Source organism: Arvicola amphibius, chromosome 3 (genome assembly GCF_903992535.2).
Source record: "Arvicola amphibius chromosome 3, mArvAmp1.2, whole genome shotgun sequence".
Lineage (NCBI taxonomy): Eukaryota > Metazoa > Chordata > Mammalia > Rodentia > Cricetidae > Arvicola > Arvicola amphibius.
In genome coordinates this window covers 175,293,965-175,321,250 of record NC_052049.1, presented here as the reverse complement: position 1 = coordinate 175,321,250, position 27,286 = coordinate 175,293,965, and the positions used below count along the sequence as shown (strand labels likewise).

Here is a 27,286-nt window from a genome sequence, read left to right as displayed (position 1 = left end):
TGTGCACAACAAATGTAACCAGGTCGTGACCGATCTCACAGGCACCAGAGATCATGCTAATCTCTGACTCCAAACCCAGGAATTGACACTCACCTGCTCCCCTCTCTCACCGGGGGTACCAGGAGCACCAGGAGCCCCCACCACGCTCTCTCCAGGGGGACCTCGCTCACCCTGTTAACACAAGGACCAAGTAGGCAGGGTCAGTGACAGAGTAGAATACAGGCAACAGGAGGACCACGGCCCCAGAGATTGGAACATGGAGGTCAGAGCACGGGTTGTAGGATCATGGCTTAGAGAGGTGGGGGTGGCTGGGGGAGCTTGGGGTGTAGCTCAGCAATACAGCACCTGCTTAGCCTGTGTAAGGCCCTGGGCTATTCAAAACGAGAAAGCCAAGCTGGAGAGATGGCTCAGCAGTTACAGCATTTGCTGTTCTTATAAAGGACTCAGGCTTGGCTCCCAGCACCCACTTGGTGGCTCATAACCTTCTGAACTCCATTTCCAGGGGATCTAATACCCTCTTCTGGCCTTCTCAGGTACCAGGCATACATATGGTACACAGACCTATGTTCAGGCAAAACATTCATATACATAGAATAAAAAAAAGTGTGAAAACACAAAGCCAACATGGTGGCACATGTCTTTAATCTCAGCACCTGAAATGCAAAGGCAAGAAGAATTCTGAATTTGAAACTAGCCTGGTCCACATAGAGAGTTTCAAGCCACCCAAGGCTACATAGTGAGATCCTGTCTAAAATGACAACCAAAGCAGGGAGGGTAGGGTCAAGGGTCAGGAGTCACAGATGAAGAAACGTACCTTCTGACCCTGAAGTCCTTCAGGGCCTTTGGGACCAACCCCACCAGGTGGCCCTGGGGGACCACTAGAGCCATCATTCCCTTTGGGACCTGGGAAGCCCCCAACTCCTGGGGGCCCCTGTGGATAGAAAAGTGTTGGTTACCAAAACCCCTTCAAGATGAACCCACTCCCCTCAGATCACGACCCCCACATCAACTCACCCTCTCCCCTTTCTCGCCTTGGTCACCCTTGGGTCCTGACTGCCCATCAAAGCCTCTGTCGCCCTGGAAACAGAAGAAGCAGAAAATACACTCAGCCCTGACATCCCTCCCTCCACTCTTGCACAACCTTGAGCTTTGTACGTCCCCTGGACCAATGCCTTCTGCAGTGGATGATCCAGCCATCTGTTAATGTTTCAACTATAATCCCATGACACCAACCCCGCTCAATCCAATACAACATGACCCCCCTCTCACCTTCTACCCTTTTACCCTAACTTTCTACTGTGACCCCAATCTCTCCTGAAATCTCAAGAACAGCCACACAAGTTCCCCCAAAGCCACAGTCTTCCTTGATCCTATCATGACTTTCTCTATCCTGCCTGACTCCACCCCAATCACGTTCATTATCAAGAGCTGCTGTACCTTGGGACCAATCAGACCCTCTTTGCCAGGAGCCCCGGCCTGACCGGGCATACCAGGCTCCCCCTAGAGGAAAGAGGAAAGAAAATGTAAGGTTGATTCTCTAGCCAACCACCCATTGTCATTTAGGGTGGATCCTACCCTGACACTCACTGCGTCTCCTTTCCGTCCTGCCAATCCAGGGCGGCCGGGAAAACCAGCTTCTCCCTGGAGGCATCAGGTAGAGGAGTAAGCCTTGGGCCCCAGTCCCACAGCCGCTACCCCCCCACATCAGCCCCCACAGCCCTACAGCCCCCTACCCGCATCAGCCCCCACAGCCCCTGCATCAGCCTCCACAGCCCCTACATCAGCCCCCACAGCCTCCGCATCAGCCTCCACAGCCCCCACAGTCCCATCAGCCCCCACAACCCCCACAGCCCTTGCTACAGCCCTCACAGCCCCATCAGCCCCCACATCAGCCCCCACAGCCCCCGCATCAGCCTTCACAGCCCCCACAGCCCTCGCTACAGCCCCCGCATCAGCCCCCACAGCCCTCACTACAGCCGCCACAGCCCCATCAGCCCCCAGCATCAGCCCCCACAGCCCTCACTACAGCCCCTGCATCAGCCCCCACAGCCCCCTTATTTCTGGTAAATTTATACCTTATCTCCTTTTTCTCCATCAAGGCCACAGGCTCCCTTCATTCCTCTTTCGCCCTAAGGTAGGAAAGCAGATGAGAAAGCAATGCCTCAGTCAGGTATGATGGCACACATCTGTGATCCCAGCACTTGGGAGGTAAAGTCAAGAGGGTCAGGAATTCAAGCCAGGCTTGGGTACATAGTAAGTTCAAAGCTAGCCTGGACTACATGAGAACTTGGGTTCACAATTTTTTTTTAAAAAGAGCCACTTCTACCTCATCTTGAATCCTTGACCTTAAAACCAACTCTTACTACTTGTCTGAGGCATTCCAACCCGGGGCTAACACTCTATGTAACCTGAGCCCCCAAGTCGGACCCTAGGTCCTTTATTCTCCAACACCGGGACATCTTGAATAGAAAAACAAGATTCTTTCTCACCTTGAGGCCCCGGGGACCCGTGAAGCCAATATCTCCTTTGACTCCTTGGAAACCAGGGGCTCCATCCTTTCCTGGGGTTCCCTGGAGGAAAGTGAGGCATCCAAAAGGATCAACCTAGATTGCAGGCGGGGACTCCAGCCACCACCCCTTGCCTTGGGGACAGGCTGGGGTCACCACCCTGGAGTTCACTAAGAGGTGAAGCTTCTAGGGAAAGGAAGGCCATAAAAACGTAGGTCCCTAAAAGGCCAAAGGCCACATGGGCAGGGCTATCATAGGAATGGGGGCCTTGCGAGGATAGGGGGTCTCTGGGGGACTGGGGCATCTTACCGGCTCACCCGGGATCCCTGCAGCTCCTGGCTCACCCTGTGGGAAACAGATTGGGCTGAGTCCTTCAGTGTGACTGTGCCCCATGCTGGCTTATCTATGCTCACACAGTCACAGCCAGGGAACAGGCTACACACAGATCCAGGGTGAACACATGTGCGATCAAGGAACACGGCAAGTGTGAGTGACATGGGAATAAACCTGAGGTGGAACGTGCCTTGGGTCCCATGAGGCCTCGAACTCCAATTGATCCAGTTGAGCCTTTGTCACCAGGCTCTCCTTTGGAGCCCTTTAGGGGTTACCAGAAGAAAGAAGAGAGTCAAGACACCCACCGTCTGGAGCGCCCTAACATCCAAGGGCTCCCTTGCTCCCTTCACAGGGTCATAGCCCAGAGCCCCCCCCCCCCCGGCCTCTCACAGCCTAAATTTCCCTATCACCACCATAAGTGTCACCCCTTCCCGTATCTCTGTGGAACACATACATAGCCTGCAGGACCCCCAAAGGAAAACCCACCCTTTCCCTATCACCCACCATAAGCTCTGCCCTCCCTGACTCTCTGTGGAACTTGTACATGACCTGCAGGACCCCGTGAGGAAAACCCACTCTCTTCCTTGTACCTTGTCGCCAGGATTCCCACTGTCTCCCCGAGGTCCTTTGTCACCATCTGCGCCTCGAGGGCCTCGTTCACCCTAGGTCAGAGGTCAGAAATCGGGGTCAGAAGTTGGAGGCCCCTCATGTTCTGGAAAGCTGAGCTCTTGGCTCACCTGAGCCAGCTCCACAAAACTCTTCCTCCAGCCAAGAGAGACCCAGTTCATAGGTGAACCAGGCCTACTCACCATGTCTCCTTTGGCACCTCGCGGCCCTGGAGGCCCCTCAATCACAGCTGAGTCACCCTGAGGGGCAGGAAGGGATCAGGAGAGGCAGGAGCACCCCGGTCTCCTGCTCCAGCCCCCCTGATAACCACACATACCTTGTCACCCTTTAGCCCTGCGGTTCCAGCGTCACCCTATTGGGTAGAAGAATGAATCTCATCCAAGCTGGGGAGGCTCCAGAACTTAATTACCATATCCATCCTCACCCTACTCACCCCAGGGGCCTCCCCGCCACATTCTCACCTTCTCCCCTCGGTCTCCCCGGCTGCCAGGAGGTCCCTGTATGAAGAAAATACGATTATGACAATGGATATGGGAGGACTAGGGAGGAGGAGGCACAGAGGACAGAGGACAGAGAGTCAGAGAGGAACAAAAGACACTGAGGACCAGAGCCAACAAAGAACAAGAGGGCTAGCACAGACTGCAGTGGCCCACGGGCACAGAGGAGGTCAGGCAAGGAACTGGAGTCGCACAACAGGACCTACCATGAGTCCCCGAGGTCCTTCCTGGCCGGGGTGGCCATCTTCCCCCTGAACGGTAACATTGGGTTCACTGACTCAGAGGCTGGGACTGAGGCAGGAACTGTGATGGTGAAGGGGTGGTGAGCGCTGGCTGTGGTGAGGACATACGTACCCGGACACCTGGCTCACCACGCTCGCCTCGGGGCCCAGGCAGCCCTACTCCGGGGTCTCCCTAGAGATCAACAGGACACCAGGGATGCATAAGGGGACTCAGTAAAGGACAGAGGGTTGTAGAAGCTCGGTAGAGAGTGACAGTGGCACAGGAAAGAGCCAGCAACATTTCGTCTACCTTGTCTCCTTTGAGTCCAGAGGCGCCAGGTGCTCCCTGTGGGTCAGAGAGAGGTGAGGAACCTATAGGCTCAAAGTCCCCACACACCCAACCTCATGGCCTGGCCACACCAATAACCCTCACATGGGCAGACTTGGGGCATTTGGGTAGTCCTACTCACCGCTAACCCTGGTGGTCCAGGTGGCCCCAAGGGGCCTGGGGCGCCTTCTCTCCCCGGAGGACCTGCCAGACCCTATAGGAAAATGGGACAAGGGAGATGGGGAGTGATTTGGGAACCCCCTTCTCTTCCTCTTAAGATGGAAGGGCCTGGGTTCCTTCCTCACCTGCTACCAGATCAGAGGTCTTGAGGACCCCAAGTTCCCACATGCTGTTCCCAGCCCTCTTACCCGCTCCCCCACAGGCCCTGGCTGGCCCATCTCTCCTCGAGGTCCTGTCTGACCAGGGAATCCAACGACACCAGGAGCACCGGGGGCACCAGGGGAGCCCAAGTCCCCCTGAAACAGATGAAAAGGAAGAGTGGTCACAGAAGGACACCTTCCCAGGCCAAGTCCCAGAACGCCTTCCTCCCATCTCTGGGAACTGTGATGAGATGCTGACTTACCTTCACACCTGGAGGACCAGTTGGCCCAGGGGGGCCCTGAACCCCAATTCCTGGCTCACCCTTTATGGGAAAGAAGGATCTTATCAGGTTTAGAGAGTCACAAGACCATAGCCCCAAGCAAAAGCCCTTCCATATAAATGTACCTTGAGACCTTTGAGCCCTGGAGCCCCTTTTTGACCCTAAAAAAATAATAAAAATAAAGATATAATTCAAGCTGGAGCAATGATGCTATGGTCAAGGGCACTGGCTGCTTTTCCAGAGGTGGTGTGGGATGTTGTTCGAACTGGGCAAAGATATGTTACCTTTGTTTGTGCTGCAGAATATTACTGTAACTGTGTAAAGATGTGTCCCATTTGTTTGTGCTGCATTTGTTTGATGATATAAGGATCTGTGTTTAATTATGTAAGGATGAGTTGCATTTGTTTCACTTTGCCTAACTAAGGCACCTGATTGGTCTAATAAAAAGCTGAATGGCCAATAGCTAGGCAGAGAAAGGATAGGCGGGGCTTCCAGGCAGAGAGGATAAGTAGAAGGAGATATCTAGGCTCGAAAGAGAAGGAACAAGAAGAGGGAGAAGGGGCTGGAGAGATGGCTCAGAGGTTAAGGGCATTGCCTGCTCTTTCAAAGGTCCTGAGTTCAATTCCCAGCAACCACATGGTGGCTCACAACCATCTGTAATGAGGTCTGGTGCTCTCTTCTGGCCTGCAGGCATACACACAGATAAAATATTGTATACATAATAAATAAATAAATATTTAAAAAAAAAGAAGAGGGAGAAGAAGGGGGAGAGAACAAGAGAAGCCAGGCAGCCACCAGCCAGCTAGACATGAAAAGCCATGAAAGTAAGATATACAGAAGAAAGAAAAAGCAAAAAGTTCCAAGGCAAAAGGTAGATAAAATGAAACATTAATTTAAATTAAAAGAGCTAGCCAGAAACGTGCCTAAGCTAGGCTAAGTATTCAAAAGTGATAATAAGTATCTGTGTCATGATTTGGGAGCTGGTTGGAGATCCCAAAGAAAAAGCCTGGTACACAGAGGACTCGGGTTCAATTCCCAGGACTCACATGGCAGCTCACACTCATCCACAAGTCCAGTCCCGAGGGATCCTATGCCCTTTCTAGCCTCCGAGGACAACAGGCAGGCCAGTGGTGCACAGACAAACATGCAGGCCAAGCACTCAAAAAAAGTGTAGGTGTGAACGCTAAGCTTCTATATGGACCAAAAATATTCCCAGCAGAACTCAGATGAGTATGAGCACAGGCCAAGGGAAGCCCAGATGTGACCACAGGCCCACACAGCTCACACATGAGCGTGCAAACAAGAGGAGCTGCGGATGTGGCGCTCAATGGAAAACTCCCATCAGGGAACTTTGATGTGACCACAGATGTGTACTCAGGCGGGGGTGGACGACAAAATTATAAACACATGACCAAGGAGAGGCCTGCAGGAAATCAGCTGTGTCCCGAGACCTGGGAAATGAGGTGGTTAACAGACATGCATGGGCTCAGTCATGGTAAGGGACAGAAGATCAAGCAAGGGCACACAGAAGCCAAGTTTGGGTCCACAAGTGTGGCCGTGTGTCTTCCAAACAGAAACCTGAGAACATAGGCATAGAGGTTAGAGATATGACCAAGCCCAAGAATGGTCCTTGTTTTCACGGTCAAGTCAGGCTTGGTCCTGCCCAGACCCCAGACTCACATCTTCTCCAGGGTCTCCAGGCTCTCCTGCACGACCAGCTTCACCCTGCACATAAAGGATGGTAAGGGTCCCTGGCCTCGCAGCCTCACCCCTACTCTGCCCGGCACTTAAGCTGGAAGCCCAGACCACTCACTTTCTCACCCCGTGGTCCTGGCAGTCCTCGGTCACCTTTGGCTCCCTAAGGACGCAAGGGCATGTAACAACACAGGTGTCAATCACAAACAGATGCATCTTGAGGTAGGCCTGAGGCCAGGGTCAAATGTGGGGGGCACTGTGATAGCTAAGAGTCATGGGGATGGATAAGCTATGGGTCAAAAGACACCTACTGTCAGGGGTGTTCCACTCACCGGCTCACCCAGCAGGGCTCCAGCAAGGTCTCCTGGGGCTCCCTGATAACAGAGGGGGTCAGTGGGTTTCCTTCATTCCCGTTCCTCGGCCCTTTCTTTCAGAACTCCTCCCCACTCACCTTCTCGCCTTTTGCTCCAGGGGGCCCAACCACCGCCTGTGGGAAACGCCATGTGAGTAGCCTAGCCACCCTCCTTTCCATCCCCACCCTGCCTTCCCAGATGATAGGTAAAAACTGGGGCTTAGGGGTGAGTAGGGGGCAGGAAGCAGAGCCATAGGTCACCTGTCCAGGGGCCCCCACAGGCCCAGGTTCTCCTTTAGGTCCAACAGGGCCAGGTGAACCTGGCAACCCCTGGAAAAGAGCATTGTGAGGAATTCAGTCTCTTTATCACCCTGTTCCCACCATCCCAGCTGCTATCCATCCAGCTGGGCACAGGACCCCACAACGGGCCCACCACCAGCTCCCCCAAAATACATACTGGCACACCAGGACCTCCCCTGTCTCCATCCTTTCCGCTGGTACCATCACGACCTGGGGGTCCTGGCTTCCCTGTCTCCCCCTGAGAAGATGGAGCTCAGTCAAGATCCTGCACAATGACCCTTAATCCCTGGAGCCCAACCCAAGACTGCCAGAACTTACCACTTGTCCGGGCAAACCTGGTGACCCTTGTGGACCCTGGTTGGGGGAGCAGATACAAGGGTCATGTGGGGTGAGGGACAAAGGACACAGGAGAGTGTGTTACCTGAGGAGATTATGGTAAGCCCTACAGCAACTCACTTACCACAAGGCCTGAAGGGCCAGGAGGGCCAGGAAGTCCCACAGCTCCAGTAGGTCCAGGCAGACCCTGGAAGAGGAATTGGGAATAGTGACAACCCCACAGGTGTACTAGTAATGCGACCTCAAGAGCTTCACTACTCACCCGTCCCGGGGGTCCTGTTTCTCCAGGCTCCCCCTGGAAAAGAGCCAGAAACCACATGCTCAGCTCCATCATAGGAAAAGACATGCCTGGAATTCCCCTCCTTCTTCATATGTACCAACCCATTCCCCTCTCATGTTTACACTCACCTTCAGGCCTGAAGGCCCCTGGGGTCCTGCAGGGCCAGCAAGACCCTAGAGAGGAGTGTGAAGGCAGGAGACAGGTCAGTGCTGTCTGTCCGGGCTCCAGGATCCTCATGACCAAAGCGTAGCTTGTCAACAGGGACAGAGTCTGTCCCCTCCCTCCCCTCCCCTCACTAGGCAGTGTGTCCCCATCACTCACCGGGGCACCAGGTGGTCCGGGGTCTCCATGGCCACCCTGTTGGGGACAGTCTGATGAAAGGGGCCAATCGCACATAGGGAAAGTAGCTAATGATTTTCACTGGGGTTTGGCACAGGATGGGAACAGAAGGGAGGGTTCTAATGTACTCACCGCTGGGCCAGGGGTCCCCCTTGGGCCCTGCAGACCCTGCAGAAGGAAGGGGCTGATGAACCTGGGTCCAGGCCTCTCTTTAGCCTGTTCCCACCTTCTGAGGGCTTTTGCCTGGAGAGTACTGTACTCTCCCCACTTCTTAGGCATAAATGAGCATATATTCCCATGGACTGCCCCTTACAGACAGACACACAGACACACACACAGTAAACCTGTTACTCTCCCCACTTCTCAGGCACAGATGACCACATAGACCCGTGGCCTGCCCTTTACAGACAGACACACAGACATACACACATAGTAAACCTGTCAGACATCATGCACCTAAGCCTACAATTTGTACTTGGGCATAGCCTTATTCCTCTTGAGTAATAAACACACAGTGAGGGTCTCAAATCCTAGGCCAGCTATTCCTGTGGTTACTCACCGGCTTCCCTTCAGGCCCAGCCACACCACGCTCTCCCGGGAGACCCTGTAAGACAATATGTCTAACACCACCTTGCCCTTACGCCCAACCCCAGCTTCTTCACTGCCCACCCTACCCCTGATGGCCAAGGGTAGGACAAACAGTGCTGACTCCAGCCCTTTATATGAGACAACAGACGTAAAAGTCACAGCCTTGCACACGTGTGACCTATGGGACAGGAACCCACCGGGCTGCCATCATGACCTCGCTTCCCAGGCTCTCCTTGGTCTCCTTTGATGCCTGGTACACCCTACAAGCAAAAAGCCATGCCCTGAGTGCCATTCTCTGCCATGTGTGTACATATGTGTGCCTAATACTTATGGCATGCCCCATAGAGAGTGCAGTGGGGTAGCAAGCCTCACCCTGTCTCCTTTGGGTCCACGGTCACCATCACTGCCTGGCTCCCCCTGTATAGATGAGATGTCAGGTCAGGCGCTAGTGTTATGGCAGGTCACAAGTTGACCCCATGTCAGGCGGTGGTGGCACACGCCTTTATTATCAGTACTCAGGAGGCAGAGGCAAGCAAATCTCTGGGAGTTCCAGGCCAGCCTGGTCTACAAGAGCTAGTTCCAGGACAGCTAGAACTGTTACAAAAGAAACCCTGTTTCACAAAACAAAAACAAAAACACAAGTTGACTCCACACTGACCTTAGCACCTTTGAGTCCAGGGGGTCCTTGTTCTCTAGAGGGTCCAGTACCTGGGTCCTCGACAGCCACCTATGGGAATAAAGCAACGGAGGAAAGATGAGTCTGTTATATAGATTAAGGGATCAGTACAGGTCTCAGGATCGCATAGAATTATGGGTTTGAAGATACTGCATGGAATTTCTAGGGCCCAGTCTCAGGGTAACATCATCACCAGTCACAAGGCTGGGTGATCACCTTGGGGCCAGGAGGGCCAGGCGGTCCAGGGAGGCCAGGAAGGCCATCTCTGCCCTGCAGAAGAGAAAACAATGGGAGTTTGTGCCAGCTGGTACAGGCTCCAGCAAGGACTGCTTTGGGGTGCCTCCCCAGCACACACCTGTTCTCCACGGTCTCCTTTCTCTCCTCGTTCTCCCTGGATACAAAGAGCAGTGTAAGGCCAACTCAACGGGGAGGCCAGTTGCTCTAACTATTGCCCTGGCTCTCCTGGTCAGCCCCAGACTCACCCTCTCTCCTGGCCGTCCTGCCTCCCCCACACCACCAGCCCGGCCTGGGAGTCCAGGAATGCCAGGCTTTCCAGGTTCCCCAGCAAGGCCAGGTGGTCCAGGTGGGCCCCTCTCCCCAAGGGCCAGACCGGGAGGCCCCTGAGGGCCAGGATCTCCACGATCTCCCTTCAGCCCGCGTTCTCCAGGAAAACCAATGGAGCCCTGTGGGAGGAGGAGGAGGGTGGATGCTTATGTCTGTTAGAACATGGCCTCCACAAGGCATCTCCACCGAGCAGCCACCAGCCACTTACCTCCTTGCCCGGAGGGCCTCGCTCACCGGGGTCTCCCTTGGGGCCAGGTCTCCGCTCAGGCACAGACAGGAAGCCACCAGAGCTTTCATCCCAGGTCTCCACAATGTCCCGCAGGGCTGACACCTGAGGAATGGTGAGGGCCCAGAGAAGCAGGGCCTGTAGCTGACACAGCTCATCCACATGGCCCTGTGGACTCTGCTTGTCTCACAGGGCCCCACTTGACCCCACCTCAGCTCTGAACAACCTACCTTGATGCCAGCAGTTTCCAGCAACCTCTCTGCATTCTGGAGACACAGAGATGGTAAAGAGCTAGGTACCCAAGCAAGAGAAGGCCCCACCCCCTGCCCTACATTGTCACCTAGGCGAGTTTCTACATCCTCTCGGCCTCTGTGGAGGTCAAGTGCAAGGCCACCGGAAGCCTATCTTTGGCATTTCTCTACCACCTGTACTTCCTTGAAGGGAAGCGACAGGAACCCCAAGGGACAAGGGACTGAGCACAGAGGGCAGAACCCACAGAGTCCCATGGCAAGGGGAAAGTGAGGGAGAAGTGGCCGCTATAGGTAAGCAGACAAGGGTCAAGGGCCAGGTCTGGCTCACCGGCAAGCTCCCAGGTTCTCCTCGTAGGCCACGTTCTCCAGGAAGGCCCTAGAGACAAGACATGGGCGCTGGAACCCATCCTGAGGGATGTGTGTGCATGGGGGGGGGGGCGCATAGCGACATGAGCTCCAGGCTCACCTGTTCCCCTTTGGATCCAGTCTCTCCACGGTCACCCTGGAACAAAGAATGATCAAGGGGGGACATGTCTCCTAATCCTGTGTGTCCCTTATCCAACATAGATACACGTACTCACCTTAGGACCCACACTTCCTGGGACACCAGGGAAACCCTGAAATATGAAGGGACATAAAGGGATCACCTAGGATCAAGGCATCCCAGGAGGGTAGCCCAGGAAACATAATGGGCCATTGATTCCAAGTCCTAGATTACCCTAGACACTCACCTGGCCAGGAGGACCGACCTGTCCTGGGGGACCTGGAGGACCCTGGAGTCCAGGATCACCAGGAGCTCCACGTTCACCCTTGGCACCATCATGACCCTGTGGAGCATACAGTCAGCATCAAGGGCCTCAGGGAAGAGTGGAAGCAGATCCCCCACAGAGTCATGATTGGGGTTGCAGAGTATAAAATCCTCAAGCACTTACTTCTCTTCCAGGGGCACCAGAATCTCCCTTTTCCCCCTAAGGAAGACAGGGATTCTTAGATATGGTCCAATCTGAAGCCACAGCATCCTCCAAGGGGAGGGGCTTACCTTCCTCCCATCTTCTCCAGGGTCTCCAGGTTCTCCCTGTGGGCAGAAGACTCATAAGCCTAGATGGTCCAGCTTTGAGACTGTCTGTATAGATTTCAGATGACTATAACTGAATCTGTGCCTGTAACTTCATGGCTCTGTGAGTCTTAAAGTGACTGTCCATCCCAGCCAACTGCTGCGTGTCTATGGGTATGCTTATATGTGTCTGCATTCATGTATATGTATTCATGTCCTCCTTTAGCTCTCTATATGTAACTCCACATCTATGCGGACATAGCAAGTGTCGTGTCTTGTGAGTTCACATGCCCATATGTGTCTTAGCGGGTATACACAGGGCTTTGCATGTCCTAGAAGGTGACTTTCCCTGTCTATCTGCATATCATGGCCTATGTCTTAGCATGAGTTTATATGTGTGCACTAAGGTCTCCAGTTCCTTAGAAACTCTATGTTTTTGCTTGTGTCTACCAACCTTATATGATTTTCAATATATATGGTCATACGTGTGTTGGTGACTGTTGCTATAAACACATCGCCAGCATGTCCTCAGATGTGTCATAGCACAGCTATGGGACTTTGTCTAAGTAAAATGTCAAGTGTTAACATGTCTCTACATGCCACTGAATGTGGCTTGATGCCCACAGATCTGTTGCTCCCAACCTTTTTTTGTAGCTCTTTGACTGGACAAGTGGTCGTTCCTTATCTTGTCACGTACTAGCCCTTCTGATCGGGGACACACACACACACACACACACACACACACACATCTAACTCACAGCGTCTGGCCCTTATAAACGGACACACACACCTAACTCACTGCATCTGGCCCTTATGAATGGACACACGCACGCCTAGATCACCGTGTCTGGCCTTTCTGAACCGACACATGCACCTAACTCACCATGTCTGGCTCTTCTGAACACACGCACACACCTAACTCACCATGTCTGCAAGGCTGCCCACATGTGCACTAGAACACACTTCAGATGCATCTTCACACAGGGGCTGTGTTTGGTGTTGGCGCATGTCTACATGTGTCAGTACATATGTTTCATAAATTGTCTATGTTTCTGGGCTATGTGAATGCGCTGGCCTTTCTTGGTAATGCTTAGAACACTCACGTTTTTCCCATTTAAGCCAGGTTTGCCATCCTCGCCTGCCTTTCCCTGTGGGAACAAAGTGTTGTCAGCTCTCAGGGCTCAGGTGGCAGTAGGAAGAGGCTACAGGAATAACATGAAGCCGGACTCACAGGTACTCCAGGGGGGCCAGGGGGACCAGGTTGGCCAGTGGGGCCGTGTTCTCCTCGAAGGCCTGGAAGCCCCTGGAAAAAATCCATTGAGAGGGTCTCTGAGACACTAGTTAGGACATGGCACCCCATTGCCAAGGAGGGACCCCAGTGATGTGTAATGCAGAGGTCAGCAAGGGGACTCTACTGACCTGCTGCCTAGGGACTGAGACCTAACAAAGACCCAGTAGGGCCAACTGGCCCTATTTTCATTGATGTGAGACCTGAATGGAGTTTCTGCTGGGCCTCCAAGCCACCCTCCATCCTGGCATCTCCCCTAACTTACATCTCTCCCAGGGTCTCCGGCTTTGCCTGAAGCACCCTAAGAAGACATTCAAAGTTAGGTACATGGGATGAGGGTCCCTGCCCACTGGCAGGACAGTGGTTTCTGTGATCCCAAAGCCTCGTAATGGTGCTATGCCCCACACGGGAAGGCTCTGAGAGGAAAACACACAGCTGGTGCCAGAGCTCAAGGCCTAGACCAACCAAATGAAGAGAGGGGAACAGAAATGGGGCAACCACTACTCACATGTGGCCCTGGGGGGCCAAGTGCACCTGGTTTCCCATCCAGCCCATTCCGGCCATCCAGCCCTGGGGGACCCCGATCACCCTGAAGAAAACAGAGTAGCAGGAAGCCTTGAAGACCAAGATGGGTCCAAAAGCCAGCTCCACCTCCGGAAATAGATTACATCATCTCACCTTGTCTCCTGCAGGGCCTCGGACACCTGGGTCTCCCTGGAGGGAACAAGGTCAGATAAAAGGTGCTGGCAAGATGGTGATGTGAGTTAAGGGACAAAGCAGGTACTCACCTGTGGGCCAGGGGGTCCCCGAAGCCCGTCAATGCCCTGAGGACAAAGGGAAGAAGAGTCAGAGTAAGGTTTTCCAGGACTACAGTCCCCTCGGGCCCATCACACTTACCCTTTCTCCAGAGGCTCCAGGGGGGCCAGGATCACCCTTGGGTCCTCGAGGACCTTCCTGTCCAGGCTCTCCCTGTGGCAGAGACAGGCTTGCTGAGGGAACACTACTCAGCCATTCATAAGTACATTTGAGCCGGGTCCCATTGTAAGGGCCACCAGATCATTCCCAGACTTCCGGCTTCACTTTACCCACAAACCCCAGTACCTTGTCTCCAGATCCAATTCCTGCATCCACCTATAGGGGAATGAGCAATTAGAACACTTCAAGAGGAAATCTGAGGCTGGAAAGGGGAAACAGGGTCCGTGAAGGGCTGTGAAGATTGATAGAAGGGGAGTCAAGGGACTGGGAGGGAAGAGCTTGGGGTAAGAGGAGACAAGAGTCCACAGGGGCAGGAAAGGGAGATAACAGAAGACAAGACTCAGCTTAACACCTACCAGCCGTCCAGGGGGACCTGGGGGGCCCTGGGAAAAGAAATTACAAGTGTCAATAGGAGCCTTGAGGTTACCTGGACATCAAAGTTCATAGTTGCTCCAGGTTCGACTCTGCCTCCCAATTCCCTAAAGCATCCCAATGCCAACTCCTAGGGGGCAGCTAGGCCCACGAGTGGCCATCACCATCACCGTTTCCCCTGATAACTTCCAGACCCCTTGCATGATCAATGGCCACATGGCAGCCCACACAAGCCCAGGACAGGTACTACTCACCGGCTCCCCACGGTCACCCTTGGGTCCAGATGGTCCAGGGCTACCCTGCAGAAGGCCAGGGAGTCACTCAGGACAGACAGCAATTGAGGGGAGACTTAGAAGTACCTCGAGGGCTCGTGGGGTCCCGATGGCCTTTGGGAAGTTCTCACAAAAGAGGCGAAGGGAGTGAGGGAAGTGACTGTGAATTGGGTGGGTGAGTGGAGACTGAGGTCAAGGGTAAGGGGTCAGAGGCTGTGACTCACATTCCGTCCATCTTCTCCAGGGTCTCCCTGCTCGCCTTTCTCACCCACAGGCCCCCGGGCCCCAGGGGCACCCTGGGAAGAACAACTGGTTTGAGATGGACTCTGGCATCTGCAGATTTTCCCATGAGCGGCACTGCCTATATTCCACATCACCCCAAAGTCCATGACAGAGTTTCCCATCACCCCACACCTCCCTATAGATTCCCCTCTCACCTCCCATCCCTCCCAGAGCCTCCTACCACCTTCTTGGCTAAGTGTCTTCCTCCTTTTTGCTCAACCCCTCATTTCTCCCAACAAACACTCACCCGAGGGCCACGCTCGCCGGCTTTTCCAGGCAAACCTGGGTCACCCTGGTGATGGAGAGAAAAGTCACTCTGTGCAGCTGGGTTAGGATCTAACTGACTCAGTCAGCGGGGACAGAGATGGCCTGGACACTGACTGGACAGGGGGAGATGGGGATGGACAAGATGACCTCTTAGGGCCCCAACCATCCTTGGGGTCATGGTTCAAGGGTAAAGGATCAAAAGCCACAGTGGGGAGGAGTCTCACCGGGATACCCTCGTCGCCTTTCTCTCCAGCTTCACCCTGAGAGACATGAGTCAGCTTGGTACCAAGACCCCAGTGATACATACAAGCACCCATACACCCTGTTCTTCACCCCTCCCCCAACTCCAGCCTCTCACATCTCTCCCTCGGGGGCCGACAGGTCCTGAGGGTCCAGGTCTCCCAGGATCTCCCTTCTCTCCAGGAGGCCCCGAGTCGCCCTGCCAGGGAGACAAGAAAAAGGTGATGATGAATTCAGATTCCAGGCAGCCTTTGAGAGGAGGGAACTCCAGAAACTCTGGGGTCGTCCAAGGTTGTAGATACTTACTGTGGGTCCTGCTCTGCCAGTGAGGCCAATGGGACCCTGAGAGAGAGCAGGAAGGGTAACAGGACTTAGCCAGAGTTTGAGGTACCTTTCCCCCACCTTCTGTTACACGCCTTCCCCCTATTTATTCACCCGGTCTCCACGGTCTCCTTTGGGCCCAGGGTCTCCAGGAAGAGCCAATCCAGGTGGGCCCTGTAGATGGGATTAATGGAATTCAGGAGAGGGTAGCCTCCAGCTGTGCCTACCCACAAACCCTCTGGCCTCACTCACTTGTTCCCCTTTGGTTCCAGCAGCTCCTCTGGGCCCAGGGAGTCCAGCATCTCCCTAAAGGTGACAAGGAGTGTCAGTGTTAGTACCAGGCTCCAGATATTGCCACAGCCCAGCAATCATGCTGCAAGCCTTGGGATTTCTAGGTAGCACCCAAGATAGACCCTATGACCTTGACCTCACCCTTTAACAACCCCCAGACATACCTTTTCTCCTTTGACTCCAGCACCACCAGGACCCTGAAAACAAACAGGACAAACACAGCTCAGCCTTGTCTAGGGATTCATAGGATCAGGTTCCATGGGGACGGAGATAAATGAAGCTAGATGTCATGGTGCTTAGTCTCTGCCTGGAGGTCACAGGCTCACTAATGAGAACAAGGTAAGTGCCACACACAAGGGACTGACATATGTCCATGACTGCAGAATGGTTATGGGGCACAGGGGCACAGCTGGAGGTCTGAAGGAGATTACCACTCAAGGGGAATTACCAAGCTGAGCTACCCAGGGTTGAGGCTGTGCTGCCACAGCCATGAGCGGTATAGTTCCTATGCCACTGCTCCAGGGCTATGCTGGCCTCCGGACCCATCTGTCCCTCACTTACCACTGCAGGGTCCCCAGGGCGTCCAGGCTCCCCCTACAGAGAGAGGACAGGGACAGAGACAGGTCAAAAGGCCACCTAGGAACCCAAAGTCCAAGTGTCCCATCTGCCACATCCCTGCTGCCAGGAAGTGTGACATCCAACCCATAAGTTACCTTTTCTCCTCTGCGGCCAGCAGGTCCTGGTGGCCCCTGTAAATGGAGAAATTGTGAGTCCGAACAGGGAGAGAGGGACACAGGAAAGTCCCATTCCTGATCCCCCGCCAAAGTCACAGACTCACCTCAGGACCTTCCACTCCAGGATGTCCAGCAACCCCGGGGAGTCCCTGGGGAAGAGGAACAGAGGCACTGCTCCAGGTGGGTGGGGGCGGGTTAGAAAGGGGTCTCAGGAGACTAGGATTGGGCGGGGCAGGAGTTGAGCTTGGCAAGAGACAGAGAGCAGCAAAAGCAAAGGGCAGTTTACCCAAGTCAGAAAATTGAAAGCTCGATCCCTGAGGCTGAGCACTGTATCCCTAAGGATTAGGTGTCTTGGGCTGATGGGTAGAAGGGCGGGGGTAGAACGTATCAAGAGCAAGAAATTAGAACGAGGAGGGAACATAGAATCCACAAGTCAGCCAGCACTGGCTGAGGTCAAAGGGCTTACCTGGGGTCCCACTGCACCAGGTGGTCCCCGTTCACCCTGATGGAACAGAAGAGGTTAGAGCTGAGAATGGCCCCGGATCCTCCCAAGCCCCCCAGGTTACACGTACCTTTTCTCCAGGCTCCCCTGGGGTCCCTGTCTGTCCCCGGTCACCCTAAGGAAAAAGAAGAGAGGGGCTTTCAGAGAACACCAAATAAAGTGTATTGACCTCCAGCTACTAAAACCACCAAAGCCTCCGCTCCCTCTCGGCCCAGAACCTCCCAGCCTCTGCACACTGTGGGAGGGTCCAGACTACGACACCTTACGTCTGCACACACTCCCTGCCACAGCTGGTACTTACTTTGGACCCAGTAACTCCAGGAGCTCCCCGTAGGCCCTGGAAAGGATGGTGGGGAGTTCAGAGATTTGGGTTAGAGCATATGGGTGAAATGGGAGCTGACAGTTGGAGGCAGGAACTGGAGCTAACTCACCGGTTCACCTGGGGCCCCAGGTTGTCCTGGAAGGCCTGGGGATCCATCCTCACAGTCACCCTGAAAGAGAAAAAAATGACAGGAAGACCCAGGGGAGGCCCCGCCTATGGGCCACCATGAAGTCAGGTTCCTACCTTCTCTCCCTTATCTCCAGTGCGGCCAGCTGGGCCTTGGGGTCCAGGGCTTCCAGGAAGACCCTAGAAGGAAGTAAACAAACATATAAGCCAAAAACTAGGAAGCCCAGCATTCAACCACTGCCACAGCAGAAGCCCATGGCCTCCTCACCGGAAGTCCAGGCTCGCCTTGTCCAGTGCCACCAATACCTGGTCCTGGGGGACCCTGGAGCAGGACAGTGTGTCAGGAAATGGCCATGAGACTCAGACGCCAAGCCATCCCCAGGATATCTGATCCCTTACTTACCCGTTCCCCACGATCACCTTTGTCACCCTGGAAGACAGATCATGACCCCATGATTATAGACCATATCCTTTCTCCCCAAGATATAAGGAGAGTTATTGGGTCAAACTTTATTATAAAAATAATGGGAGCTGGAGGCGGTGGCGCACACCTTTAATCCCAGCACCTGGGAGGCAGGTGGATATCTGTGTGTCCAAGGCCAGCCTAGGTCTGCATAGTAAGTTCCATGCTAGCCCAAGTTACATAGAGCGATCCTGTCTCAGCGCCCCCACCTCCCCCAAAGAATAATGGGGAACTGAGGAGTGGAGTTAAAGGCCAGAGTAGTAAGGGATGTATGGGCTCCGGCAGGGTCACCAAGTCTCTGAATCACACAGCGTTCATAAGACTGATAGGGGATCATGGTGTCACCTTCACGGATGTTCCCGGAAGTCCTGGAGGACCACGGGGTCCTGGTTGCCCTGAAGAGCCACGAGGTCCAGGGGGTCCCTGATAAAGGAGACAATACATAAAGTGTTTTAGACCTCACTGTCACCCCCCCCCCCCAACCCAATCCGGTCTTCTCCCTCTCCCGTATCTCTTGCCGTCACATATCTTGGGACTTACCGAAGGTCCAGGGTCCCCTTTCTTTCCAGGAAGTCCTGGACCTTCACCTCCAGTGACTTGCCCAGGCTCCCCCTGTGTGGGCAGAGAGCACTTCTCAGGGTAGGGAAGGTAGAATAAGCTTCCTAGAGGTAACCCAGTTCTTCCTTAGCAGGCTTTAGGCCTTGTTTAGGGCCTAGCCTGGGGCACCCCTGCTCCTCCAGGGAATATCCTGGCCCCCCCCTCTCCCTTTCCCTTTCACCTACCGGCTCCCCCTTTGGGCCTCGAGGCCCTCGCTCTCCCTGAGGACAAAGCAGAGGAGAGGGGTAATAAATTCAGATGAGTCTCAGGGAGGCCCTCACAGCCATGACTGACCCCAGCCTCAGGCTCTTTGCCCCATAGAAAGAACCTCAGAAAGCACTGGAAAAGCAGTGAGCACTTACCGGTTCCCCAGGAGGGCCAGGCCACCCGGGAGAGCCCTGTAAATGGAGGTCAAAGGCAGAACAGTCAAAACCATAGCACCCAGTCGGCCATGGTGCCTTTAATCCCAGCGCTCGGGAGGCAGAGGCAGGCGGATCTCTGTGAGTTCGAGGCCAGCCTGCTCTACAGAGCAAGTGCCAGGACAGACTTCAAAGCTACAGAGAAACCCTGTCTAAAAAAAAAACAAAAAAACAAAAAAACAAAAAAACAAAAAAAACAAAGCCAAAACCAAAAAACAAAAACAAAACAAAATAAAACAAACAAACAAAAAACCCCATAGCACCCATTCAAGGAATTGTCCCCCTGTGACCAGCAAAGGAAGGTTGACTCACCTTAACGCCAGGAGACCCAGGAACGCCAGTGAGGCCAGGACTGCCTGGAGGCCCTTCTGGGCCAGGAAAGCCCTAGAAAGAAAAGGAGGTCAGAGCAGGGAAAGATTCTCCGCCCCTGTCCTGGTTTATATCAAGAGCCCCATTCTATCACCCATGGATCTAACCTCCAGGATCCTAAGTGCTACCAGAGGTGAGCAGTCAGGGAGAAGCGGCACTACCAAACTGAAGGGCGCTAATCCCAGGCAGTGAAGAGGCAGAGGCCCAGCCTCTCGGGGATCTCAAAGCCTTTACTCTCTCCACTTCAGAACCTCTGCTGAATTTGCTATGGTTTATAATCTTCACCCAGGCTTCTAAGAATATTCTGTGGGTGTTTATTTATTTGAGATAGGGTCTTGCAGTACAGTCTAGGTTAGCCTCAATGCTGTGGCTCCCCTTACCCCTGCTTCTTGGGGGCTAGGATTACAAGTGCGCATGCCCAGCTCATCCTGGGGCTCTAACTCCTCTTCCTCCTCTTTCTCTATGCCCTCCGAGAGCACCAGCAGGAGCACCCTGGAGACAGCTGATGACTTTCACACTCACCCTCTCGCCTTTTGCCTGGGTACTTCCAGGGGGACCCTGTGGGCCAGGAGCACCGGTCCTGCCCTGAGTGAGGAGAACAGGTCAGGAGGCTGCAAACCAGTCAGGGTAGGGGCAGGTGTGGAGAGGAACTCACCGGGAGACCGGGGGGACCTGGAGGTCCAGCTTGTCCTTGCAGTCCCTAAAAGGGGTGACCCACGTGAGTCCTGTGCTGTCAACCAGCTGGGCCCCACTGACTCCTTGTCTGCTGTTTACCGCTACAGGGTTACTTACCGGTCCTCCAGGCTCCCCCTTCTGGCCCTAGGAAAAGACATGTCAGCAGAGGGTAAGAATCACCAGCCTAAATGTGGTCTTTCACGCATTCAGCCCTGGTCACTCACCTGTGGACAATGCACAGCACAAGGCTCCAGTTGTGGCTGTGGACAAAGAGGCTCTTTGAGACCAGGAAGCTCTCCTAAAACAGCCCCTAGGTCCCCCCATCTACCACCGGTTCTCAAGAGGCCGTGTCCAAACCTGTATGGTCACAGCTGCCTGACACAGGGCTACTGCCAGATCACTGACTGCTTGGTCCAAGCTTGGGCCGTTATCCATGGCAAAGAAGTTCTGGATGGGGTTCGTGCCTTGTGCCAAGCGTCGCAGCTGCTCTGGGTCAGCTCCCGCCATACCCAAAATCATCACCTTGAGCCCTAGGAAGAAATCCAGCACCCTACATGACGACCTCACTGGGGCCACAGCTATTCCCAAGGCCCCATTCCATCAGCCCTACAGCTTACCAGAAGCCTGGACCTCACGAATGGGGCTGAATATGTCCCCTCTCAGTGGCTCATCCACTAACAGGACCATCACCCCTGGCACTTGCTGACGGCGACCAGGAGCGTTGGGTGCCAGGAGGTGGCTGTGAGCTGTGATCACGGCTGTGCCTGGGATAAAGGGCGTGTCTGAAGCCTGAGACATTGAACTCCTGACGGGGAAGCTCCAGGAGCTTATGCTGTTTGCAGCCCTTACCTAAGTTGTTTCCGCTTGGGTCCACATAGGGGATATCCCGGATCTTTTGCAAGATGATGCCAAGATCATGGGAACTATTCAGGGGGAATAATGGGGAGGGCCGGTGACTATAGGACAGCAGGCCAACCTGGGTGGGGGCAGAGAACATGGGGGAATGAAGGATAACAGGCCAACCTGGGTGGGGGCAGACAGAGAACATGGGGGCAATGAAGGAATAGGACGGGGTCCTCAGAGTCTGGCGAAAAAGACACGGGCGGTATGACCAATTCAGAACTGCTAATTAGGGGGTCTGTAACGATGGTAGGATGGGGGTCACCCAGCAGGCGAGATGGTCTGGAGCCTGGGGGGAGCTAGGAGCACCTGAACCCCCAGAGGGATGGGGAGTTGTTGGATGGTGAGGAACCTGCAGAGAGGAGGGACAGAGACAGTGGAGTCTGCCTGTCTTTAGAGCCAAACCTGGGCAGCCTGTGGACCAAGAGGCCCGAGTGCAGACACCAGCCTCTCCAGGACCCTCCTGAAAACCTCTGCATTGTGAGCATTGTCTCGAGTGGTACGTAACAGGAACACCACGTCCACCTGGCCATGGGGACACACTGCAGAAAAGAACCGAGTCACTAGCATTATCAGCCATGTTGTGGTCCCCGAGCCTCTCCCACTGTTCATCCCATACCTGGCTTTTGTGTGACAGAGACTTCAGGACCTCGTGTACCCCTCTGGATAGGTGCCAGAGAGAAGACATAGGAAACACCAGGGTCTAGGCCTGTCACCCTATGGGAGCTTGAGGTCCCTGGCAGTGTCTGTGGAACCCCGGGCACTTCTGCAGAGGCAAATTTGGTTAAATAGGAGTTTCTCTATGGAGCCCCAATTACCACACACCCAACTCTGGCCTTCACCTCACCCTGGCCAGTTCCTCTGAGGGGCCGCCAGGACAAGATATAGCTGGATGCCTCAGGGACTGGGGTCCAGGCCAAAGTCACTGAGTCAATAGAGGTGTCCACCACACGGAGGTCAGTGCTCAGGACACGAGAGGGCTCTGAAAGAAGAATCAGAGACCAAAGAATCAGAGCCTGGATGCAAAGAAAAAAGGCGACAGGATCTCCTGAAGCAGCTTTTCTTTAGTGAGGCATTATGGAAGATAATGGTGGATTCTCCCCCAGGGCCTTAGGCAAGGGGCTACAGGAGTCACTTAGAGTCTAGAGTGCAGGAAATTAGGCTACATCATCAGAGGGGAAGCGCACACCACAGCCCACAGAACTCTGGGAAGGCTCACCAGTGCGTGCAGACACCTTCCTAGGGGGCCCTTCTCCCGTTTGCCCCAGAACACTCAGCCATACATGGTACAGGGTGGCTGGCTCCAGTCCATCCAGGTTGTAGCTGTTAGACTCAGGTGGCAAGATCAGGGACTGCTCCTGGCCGCCTGAGACAAGTACAAGAGTAAGGGCCAGGACTATGCAGGAGGGTGGTGATTAACAGTGACAGACACACCCACCTCACCGACTCCCACCAACCACACTGACCACTGCTGATCAAGTCCATCCACCTGACGGACCTTCCTCTCTCATCTTTACCCTGACCTCTCCACTGACCAACCAGATGCATCCCCTCAAGCCTGATTAGCCCCGCCCACCTTGTCGATTAGGCCCCCAGCTGTTTTTGTTCCTGCATTCCTGGTCCCCGGCTCCTTTCACCAATGTTGATGACTCCGCCCCTACTTCATTGATCCCAACCTATTGTTCCTACTAGGGCACCTCTCACCCTCAGGTTGCCAATGCAGACGGAAGCCCAGTGCTCCAGGTACCGGCTCCCAGCGCAGCCTCAAAGAATGCGCTCCTCGCTGCACTACTTGAAGGCTCTCCAGAGGTGTTGGAGCCTCAGGCGCTTAAGAGAAAGCACTACAGTCAGGGAGGTTTTGCCCCATAGGCTGCACCAGTCCCAAGTACTACATTCCCCACCTCCCCGAAGACTTTGCCCACACAGGTTCACTACAAATCCTTGATCCCTTCTCCAATATCCGGCACCCGTCCAGCCCCATAAGCCCCACCCCTTGGACACTAGCCCCAATCCAAACCCCAAATCCTCCTACGTGTGGTGACGACAATGGAAACTGGTGCGCCCTCTCGGTCCCCAACCAGAGCCGTCACTCTCACTGAGTAGCTGACTCCACCTTCGAGATCCCGTATCTCGGCAGAGTCTTTGTTTCCTGGGAGTATCTGCTGCCTCATAGGGCCGCCTGTCCAGGCCAGTCAAGAGTAAGAGTTAGGGACGTTACCAGGGAGGGCACTGTAACCGGGAAGGACAAGCATGGGGTCATGGGGCCATACCTTCACTCCGTCCCCATGCCAGTCTATAGGCTGTGGCTCCAGGGACTCCTACCCAAGTGACCCGCAGAACATCACTGGAAGCATTAAGGATTTGCAGTTTGGACACACTGCCCACAGGCTCAGGGGCTAGGGACAAAGGCAAGGGAAAGGTCAGGGGTCACTGGGTATCTAGCTGGGGGGGGGGGGCCGGCAGGATAGGAGTGGCCAGGCGAGCATGGGTAATGGAGGCTAGGTGAGGTTAGTGCAGCTGGGTCAGTGGAGGGAAGTTTAAGAGTGAGGAGGTCAGTGTTCCAAAGTAGGAGTGTGGCATGGCCAAGGTCACCACCGTGGGTGGACACTCAGTCACTATGGGTGGTTCAGCGTGGACAGGAAAGTCACTGAGCAGCATTGGGGTGGGCAGTTAGAGCAGGTAGAAATACATGGTGGGGTGGGCCAGCCGACGAGTGAGAGAAGACCTGGCCAGGGTCACTCACCAGTCCTCACAACCACAGAGGCAGGGGGGCCATCCACACCAGCAACATGGGTTCTCACATGTACTGTGTACTCCGTGTCTGGCTCCAGCCCATCGATGTCGGCCACCGTGGCTTCCCCAGAAACCAACTGAGATTTCTCTGGACCTAGAATCAGGGATAGAGGCAACACCAGGACTTGGCAGACTACCCATACTCCACTTGGACCCTAAAAGATCTCCATCTGTCTTCCTCTCAGAATTGCCTCTCAGCCCCCCTTAAGCCCCTGCCTCCTACCATGGCCTGAGTGCCAGGAAACCCTGTATACTGTGGCACCAGGAACACCGGTCCAGGCAATGCTGATGGATGAGCTGCCAGACTGAGTCAAATGGACTCTCCTCACTGGGCTCAGTGGGTCTGGAGAGGGAGACAATAGGAATCTGATGAAGTGGGCAGGAGGTCTAATTGGAGAAGGGTGGAAGCTATCTCTTCCATGAGTGTTTAAGGAGGCAGAAATATCACAAACAAGGCAGTGAAAATTTTGACAAAAGGGAAAGACTGGCAGGCAGGCAGCAGCAATCTGAAAGACAAGGTTTGACAGAAAGGAGTCTACGGATGCATTAGGGGATAGTGAGGGCATCAGGCAAAGAACAAAGTAAAAGTTTAAAAGAGATCTGGGTCTGGCGAAAGAGGAGGAAAAGGAGGAGGAGGGAGAGAAGGAAGAGGGGGAAGAAGAAGGAGGAAGAGGAAGAAGAGAAGGTAGAGGAGGAAGAGGAAGAGGAAGAAGAGAAGGTGGAGAAGAAGTGGTGGGTTCTGAGGGATGAGTAGCAGGAATAAGAAGAAAGACAGTGGGAGCTGAGGAGGAGCACGGGGGGAGCTGAAGGAACGACTCTCTTAGGGTGGAAGCGGTGGGCACGTAAGTGATGAAAAGGGCTATAGCGGTCTGAAGGGGCACTGGAGGCGAAGAACCAAGAGACTGGGTCAGACTCTGACCAGTTCGAGCCACGATGACCACAGGGGGGCCCTCCTCTCTCCCTCGAAGTGCTGATACAGCCACGTGATAAGAGGTTCCAGGCTGCAGCCCCAGGATGTCTGTGGTGGTCGAGTCTGGGGTCAGTGTCTGACTGGACTCTGGACCTAGGATCAGAGAAAAACAATGACCCGGTTTCTGGCTGTCCTCTTAGTTCTCCCCTTGGCGATCCACACACTCCGCACTGACCACTGCCTGTCCTCCAGCTAATCCGAAATCCACTGGCCCCAGGGACAGGTCCCCAGACCACTCTAATTCTTGTTGCATCTGACGCCACAACCCGCAGTCCTGGAACAGTTAGTTGGGCTTCTGGATCTGGAGATTAAAAACAGGGATCAAGGGTCAAGATGGGGACAGCAGCAAGTCAGTCACCAGTCTCTACAAGTCTCCCAAAGTGCTCACCTCTGCGGATGGTCAGGATGCTGGCACCGCCCTCATGAGTGCCCACTCGAGCAGACACCCGCACTGTGTAGCTGATCCCAGCTCGAACATCATCTAAGTCAAAGGTTGTCTGACTCCCAGGGAGCAACAGGGTTCGCTCAACTCCTGAGAGAAGGAAGGGTGGACAGGCAGGGGTCAGTACCACACAGGGATATAAAACAGCAATTGGCGATGGGCAGGGATGCAAGACAAGGGTTCTCATGGGAGCTGGAAAATTGGATGGGGAGGGGCAGTGTGAGAGATGAAATCAGTAAGAGAAAGGGATGCGGGTTAAAGGAACCAGTCATGGAGGCAGCACGGGACAACTGGAGTCACCAGTGAATGGGGACACTGGGTAATAGAGGATGTAGTATGATGAGAGCCCATGACAGCGAGGCGAGTGGACCAGCCGCTGATAGACATTGTCACCCAGCAGAGGTGAGTGCTGGGTGAGACAGGAGAGATTAGTATTAGAGGACTCCTAGTGGGGGGCAGTGGAAATGTGAAGGATTGGGGGGCACATGGAAGTCTGAAGGGGCGCTCGAGGCAAAGAATCAAGAGACTGAGACAGAATCTGTCCAGTTTGCACCACAATGACCACAGGGGGGCCCTCTTCTCCCTCTTGAGAAGGACAGCAGAAGGGAGGGCCATAGAGCTTGTGGTGGAGGAGGATGAGACGTGGTAGGGGTGTGGGTGGAGTGGGGAGAGACAACTGGCGAGACAGGCAGGGTAGAGGAGAGGAAAGACAGACCCTGGGGCAGTTCTGGGGATGACAGTTGTCGGGATGAAGATGGGCAAAGAGATGACGGAAGTTGTCAGAACCCAGAGGAAGGGGTGTGAGGGTGCTGCTGGCTGGGACTTCAGGATGAGAAGATTTTTCTGACTGCTTCTGCCTTACCCTGGCTACTGCGGACAGTGACACGGTACTCGGTGGCACCGGGGACCGGGTGCCAAGACACTCGCACCCGGTGCCCGGGCAGTTCTGTGGCTCGTAAGTTCATCACCTCGCTCGCTGGCTGCTCTGGCCCTGGGAGAGAGGAGACTGTAAGGTTGACTGGAGTCTGGAGCTGCTAGATTTTCCCAGTCACTTCAAGCTACAGAGCCCTCACCAGTAGGAACGACGGTCGCAGGAGTGGCCACCTCCCGGCCCTCCAACAGAGTGTAGAGCGTGAAGCGATATGCAGTGCCCGGCTGCAACTCATCCAGCTGGTGGCGGGTCACATCAGAGGGCAGGACCACTTTCTGTGGTGCTTCCAAGCCTGTCAGATGGCAGGGTCATGTTAGCTGCAGCTAGCCCCAAACCCTGCCTGCCCAGCCATCCAGTTGCACTGACCACTTTCACGATGCCACTCCAACCGGTAGCCACGGGCCTCAGGCACCAAGTTCCAGGAAAGGAGGATGGATGTGGGGCTCAAGATGACAGGGTGCAGGGTCTGCTCAACCGAGGAGTCTGCCCAGGGCACATGGGTATCAATGGCCTCTGCACCCTGCCCTGCCTGCCCATCCCAACCTGAAGAAAGGACCCAGACTTCTCACCAGTGCGGGCAGTCAGAGAAGTGGCGGGCCCCACGCTGTGGCCAAATAGGGTGCTCACAGTCACCTCATAGTCTGTGCCAGGCTCCAAGTGATATAAAAGCATTGACCCCTGTCCAGGGCTCAGGTCCTGCTGCTGTGTTGCCCCGCCTGTATTGGGGCCACAGAGGGTTCAGTGGGCGTTACAGACACAGGACAGTATTGTTTTGTCAATCCACACCTCTCACTTACCACGGAGGTCTCGCCATGCCACACGGTAGCCAGTAGCACCTGGCACTCTCCTCCAGGCCACCAGAAGGCTGTAGGATGTGATGTTCTGGATGCTCAACTCCAGCCCTTCCTCGGCAGCTGAGGGAAGGTCCACCCGGGGTTAGTGAGGTCAAAAGTAGGAAGG

General features: G+C 54.5%; 1 protein-coding gene across 1 annotated transcript in view; it reads right to left on the bottom strand.

Annotated features, from left to right (window-relative positions):
* Col7a1 (collagen type VII alpha 1 chain) overlaps positions 1 to 27,286 on the bottom strand; it is a 31,980-nt gene that overhangs the window by 2,195 nt on the left and 2,499 nt on the right. Inside the window, exons 8-111 of the mRNA XM_038323795.1 lie at positions 27,124 to 27,240; positions 26,896 to 27,042; positions 26,693 to 26,809; positions 26,469 to 26,618; positions 26,258 to 26,386; positions 25,342 to 25,485; positions 25,129 to 25,254; positions 24,903 to 25,046; positions 24,207 to 24,326; positions 23,934 to 24,077; positions 23,461 to 23,586; positions 23,223 to 23,369; positions 22,895 to 23,017; positions 22,410 to 22,556; positions 22,038 to 22,172; positions 21,810 to 21,956; positions 21,596 to 21,732; positions 21,140 to 21,266; positions 20,908 to 21,054; positions 20,648 to 20,820; positions 20,515 to 20,550; positions 20,408 to 20,434; positions 20,271 to 20,315; positions 20,138 to 20,200; positions 19,559 to 19,630; positions 19,190 to 19,225; positions 19,013 to 19,048; positions 18,771 to 18,842; positions 18,576 to 18,653; positions 18,171 to 18,197; positions 18,036 to 18,089; positions 17,885 to 17,947; positions 17,751 to 17,810; positions 17,621 to 17,656; positions 17,390 to 17,434; positions 17,284 to 17,319; positions 16,922 to 16,966; positions 16,797 to 16,832; positions 16,645 to 16,677; positions 16,248 to 16,280; positions 16,045 to 16,098; positions 15,907 to 15,966; positions 15,778 to 15,813; positions 15,590 to 15,670; positions 15,456 to 15,491; positions 15,212 to 15,256; positions 14,907 to 14,978; positions 14,665 to 14,709; positions 14,395 to 14,421; positions 14,165 to 14,194; positions 13,961 to 14,032; positions 13,852 to 13,887; positions 13,742 to 13,777; positions 13,572 to 13,652; positions 13,329 to 13,364; positions 13,007 to 13,078; positions 12,879 to 12,923; positions 11,761 to 11,796; positions 11,654 to 11,689; positions 11,453 to 11,548; positions 11,303 to 11,338; positions 11,188 to 11,223; positions 11,050 to 11,097; positions 10,701 to 10,736; positions 10,453 to 10,575; positions 10,163 to 10,363; positions 10,036 to 10,071; positions 9,897 to 9,950; positions 9,663 to 9,731; positions 9,377 to 9,421; positions 9,202 to 9,264; positions 8,976 to 9,020; positions 8,549 to 8,584; positions 8,399 to 8,434; positions 8,206 to 8,250; positions 8,060 to 8,092; positions 7,922 to 7,984; positions 7,780 to 7,815; positions 7,619 to 7,699; positions 7,423 to 7,491; positions 7,261 to 7,296; positions 7,142 to 7,183; positions 6,928 to 6,972; positions 6,795 to 6,839; positions 5,240 to 5,275; positions 5,097 to 5,156; positions 4,882 to 4,989; positions 4,656 to 4,727; positions 4,496 to 4,531; positions 4,319 to 4,378; positions 4,171 to 4,215; positions 3,929 to 3,964; positions 3,784 to 3,819; positions 3,650 to 3,706; positions 3,431 to 3,502; positions 3,031 to 3,102; positions 2,817 to 2,852; positions 2,490 to 2,570; positions 2,076 to 2,129; positions 1,588 to 1,641; positions 1,438 to 1,500; positions 1,015 to 1,077; positions 815 to 931; positions 94 to 171 (exon numbers count right to left, since the gene is read on the bottom strand). Coding sequence (XP_038179723.1) covers positions 94 to 171; positions 815 to 931; positions 1,015 to 1,077; positions 1,438 to 1,500; positions 1,588 to 1,641; positions 2,076 to 2,129; positions 2,490 to 2,570; positions 2,817 to 2,852; positions 3,031 to 3,102; positions 3,431 to 3,502; positions 3,650 to 3,706; positions 3,784 to 3,819; positions 3,929 to 3,964; positions 4,171 to 4,215; positions 4,319 to 4,378; positions 4,496 to 4,531; positions 4,656 to 4,727; positions 4,882 to 4,989; positions 5,097 to 5,156; positions 5,240 to 5,275; positions 6,795 to 6,839; positions 6,928 to 6,972; positions 7,142 to 7,183; positions 7,261 to 7,296; positions 7,423 to 7,491; positions 7,619 to 7,699; positions 7,780 to 7,815; positions 7,922 to 7,984; positions 8,060 to 8,092; positions 8,206 to 8,250; positions 8,399 to 8,434; positions 8,549 to 8,584; positions 8,976 to 9,020; positions 9,202 to 9,264; positions 9,377 to 9,421; positions 9,663 to 9,731; positions 9,897 to 9,950; positions 10,036 to 10,071; positions 10,163 to 10,363; positions 10,453 to 10,575; positions 10,701 to 10,736; positions 11,050 to 11,097; positions 11,188 to 11,223; positions 11,303 to 11,338; positions 11,453 to 11,548; positions 11,654 to 11,689; positions 11,761 to 11,796; positions 12,879 to 12,923; positions 13,007 to 13,078; positions 13,329 to 13,364; positions 13,572 to 13,652; positions 13,742 to 13,777; positions 13,852 to 13,887; positions 13,961 to 14,032; positions 14,165 to 14,194; positions 14,395 to 14,421; positions 14,665 to 14,709; positions 14,907 to 14,978; positions 15,212 to 15,256; positions 15,456 to 15,491; positions 15,590 to 15,670; positions 15,778 to 15,813; positions 15,907 to 15,966; positions 16,045 to 16,098; positions 16,248 to 16,280; positions 16,645 to 16,677; positions 16,797 to 16,832; positions 16,922 to 16,966; positions 17,284 to 17,319; positions 17,390 to 17,434; positions 17,621 to 17,656; positions 17,751 to 17,810; positions 17,885 to 17,947; positions 18,036 to 18,089; positions 18,171 to 18,197; positions 18,576 to 18,653; positions 18,771 to 18,842; positions 19,013 to 19,048; positions 19,190 to 19,225; positions 19,559 to 19,630; positions 20,138 to 20,200; positions 20,271 to 20,315; positions 20,408 to 20,434; positions 20,515 to 20,550; positions 20,648 to 20,820; positions 20,908 to 21,054; positions 21,140 to 21,266; positions 21,596 to 21,732; positions 21,810 to 21,956; positions 22,038 to 22,172; positions 22,410 to 22,556; positions 22,895 to 23,017; positions 23,223 to 23,369; positions 23,461 to 23,586; positions 23,934 to 24,077; positions 24,207 to 24,326; positions 24,903 to 25,046; positions 25,129 to 25,254; positions 25,342 to 25,485; positions 26,258 to 26,386; positions 26,469 to 26,618; positions 26,693 to 26,809; positions 26,896 to 27,042; positions 27,124 to 27,240 — 7,307 coding nt within the window. The remainder of the gene's footprint in view (positions 1 to 93; positions 172 to 814; positions 932 to 1,014; positions 1,078 to 1,437; positions 1,501 to 1,587; positions 1,642 to 2,075; positions 2,130 to 2,489; positions 2,571 to 2,816; positions 2,853 to 3,030; positions 3,103 to 3,430; positions 3,503 to 3,649; positions 3,707 to 3,783; positions 3,820 to 3,928; positions 3,965 to 4,170; positions 4,216 to 4,318; positions 4,379 to 4,495; positions 4,532 to 4,655; positions 4,728 to 4,881; positions 4,990 to 5,096; positions 5,157 to 5,239; positions 5,276 to 6,794; positions 6,840 to 6,927; positions 6,973 to 7,141; positions 7,184 to 7,260; positions 7,297 to 7,422; positions 7,492 to 7,618; positions 7,700 to 7,779; positions 7,816 to 7,921; positions 7,985 to 8,059; positions 8,093 to 8,205; positions 8,251 to 8,398; positions 8,435 to 8,548; positions 8,585 to 8,975; positions 9,021 to 9,201; positions 9,265 to 9,376; positions 9,422 to 9,662; positions 9,732 to 9,896; positions 9,951 to 10,035; positions 10,072 to 10,162; positions 10,364 to 10,452; positions 10,576 to 10,700; positions 10,737 to 11,049; positions 11,098 to 11,187; positions 11,224 to 11,302; positions 11,339 to 11,452; positions 11,549 to 11,653; positions 11,690 to 11,760; positions 11,797 to 12,878; positions 12,924 to 13,006; positions 13,079 to 13,328; positions 13,365 to 13,571; positions 13,653 to 13,741; positions 13,778 to 13,851; positions 13,888 to 13,960; positions 14,033 to 14,164; positions 14,195 to 14,394; positions 14,422 to 14,664; positions 14,710 to 14,906; positions 14,979 to 15,211; positions 15,257 to 15,455; positions 15,492 to 15,589; positions 15,671 to 15,777; positions 15,814 to 15,906; positions 15,967 to 16,044; positions 16,099 to 16,247; positions 16,281 to 16,644; positions 16,678 to 16,796; positions 16,833 to 16,921; positions 16,967 to 17,283; positions 17,320 to 17,389; positions 17,435 to 17,620; positions 17,657 to 17,750; positions 17,811 to 17,884; positions 17,948 to 18,035; positions 18,090 to 18,170; positions 18,198 to 18,575; positions 18,654 to 18,770; positions 18,843 to 19,012; positions 19,049 to 19,189; positions 19,226 to 19,558; positions 19,631 to 20,137; positions 20,201 to 20,270; positions 20,316 to 20,407; positions 20,435 to 20,514; positions 20,551 to 20,647; positions 20,821 to 20,907; positions 21,055 to 21,139; positions 21,267 to 21,595; positions 21,733 to 21,809; positions 21,957 to 22,037; positions 22,173 to 22,409; positions 22,557 to 22,894; positions 23,018 to 23,222; positions 23,370 to 23,460; positions 23,587 to 23,933; positions 24,078 to 24,206; positions 24,327 to 24,902; positions 25,047 to 25,128; positions 25,255 to 25,341; positions 25,486 to 26,257; positions 26,387 to 26,468; positions 26,619 to 26,692; positions 26,810 to 26,895; positions 27,043 to 27,123; positions 27,241 to 27,286) is intronic.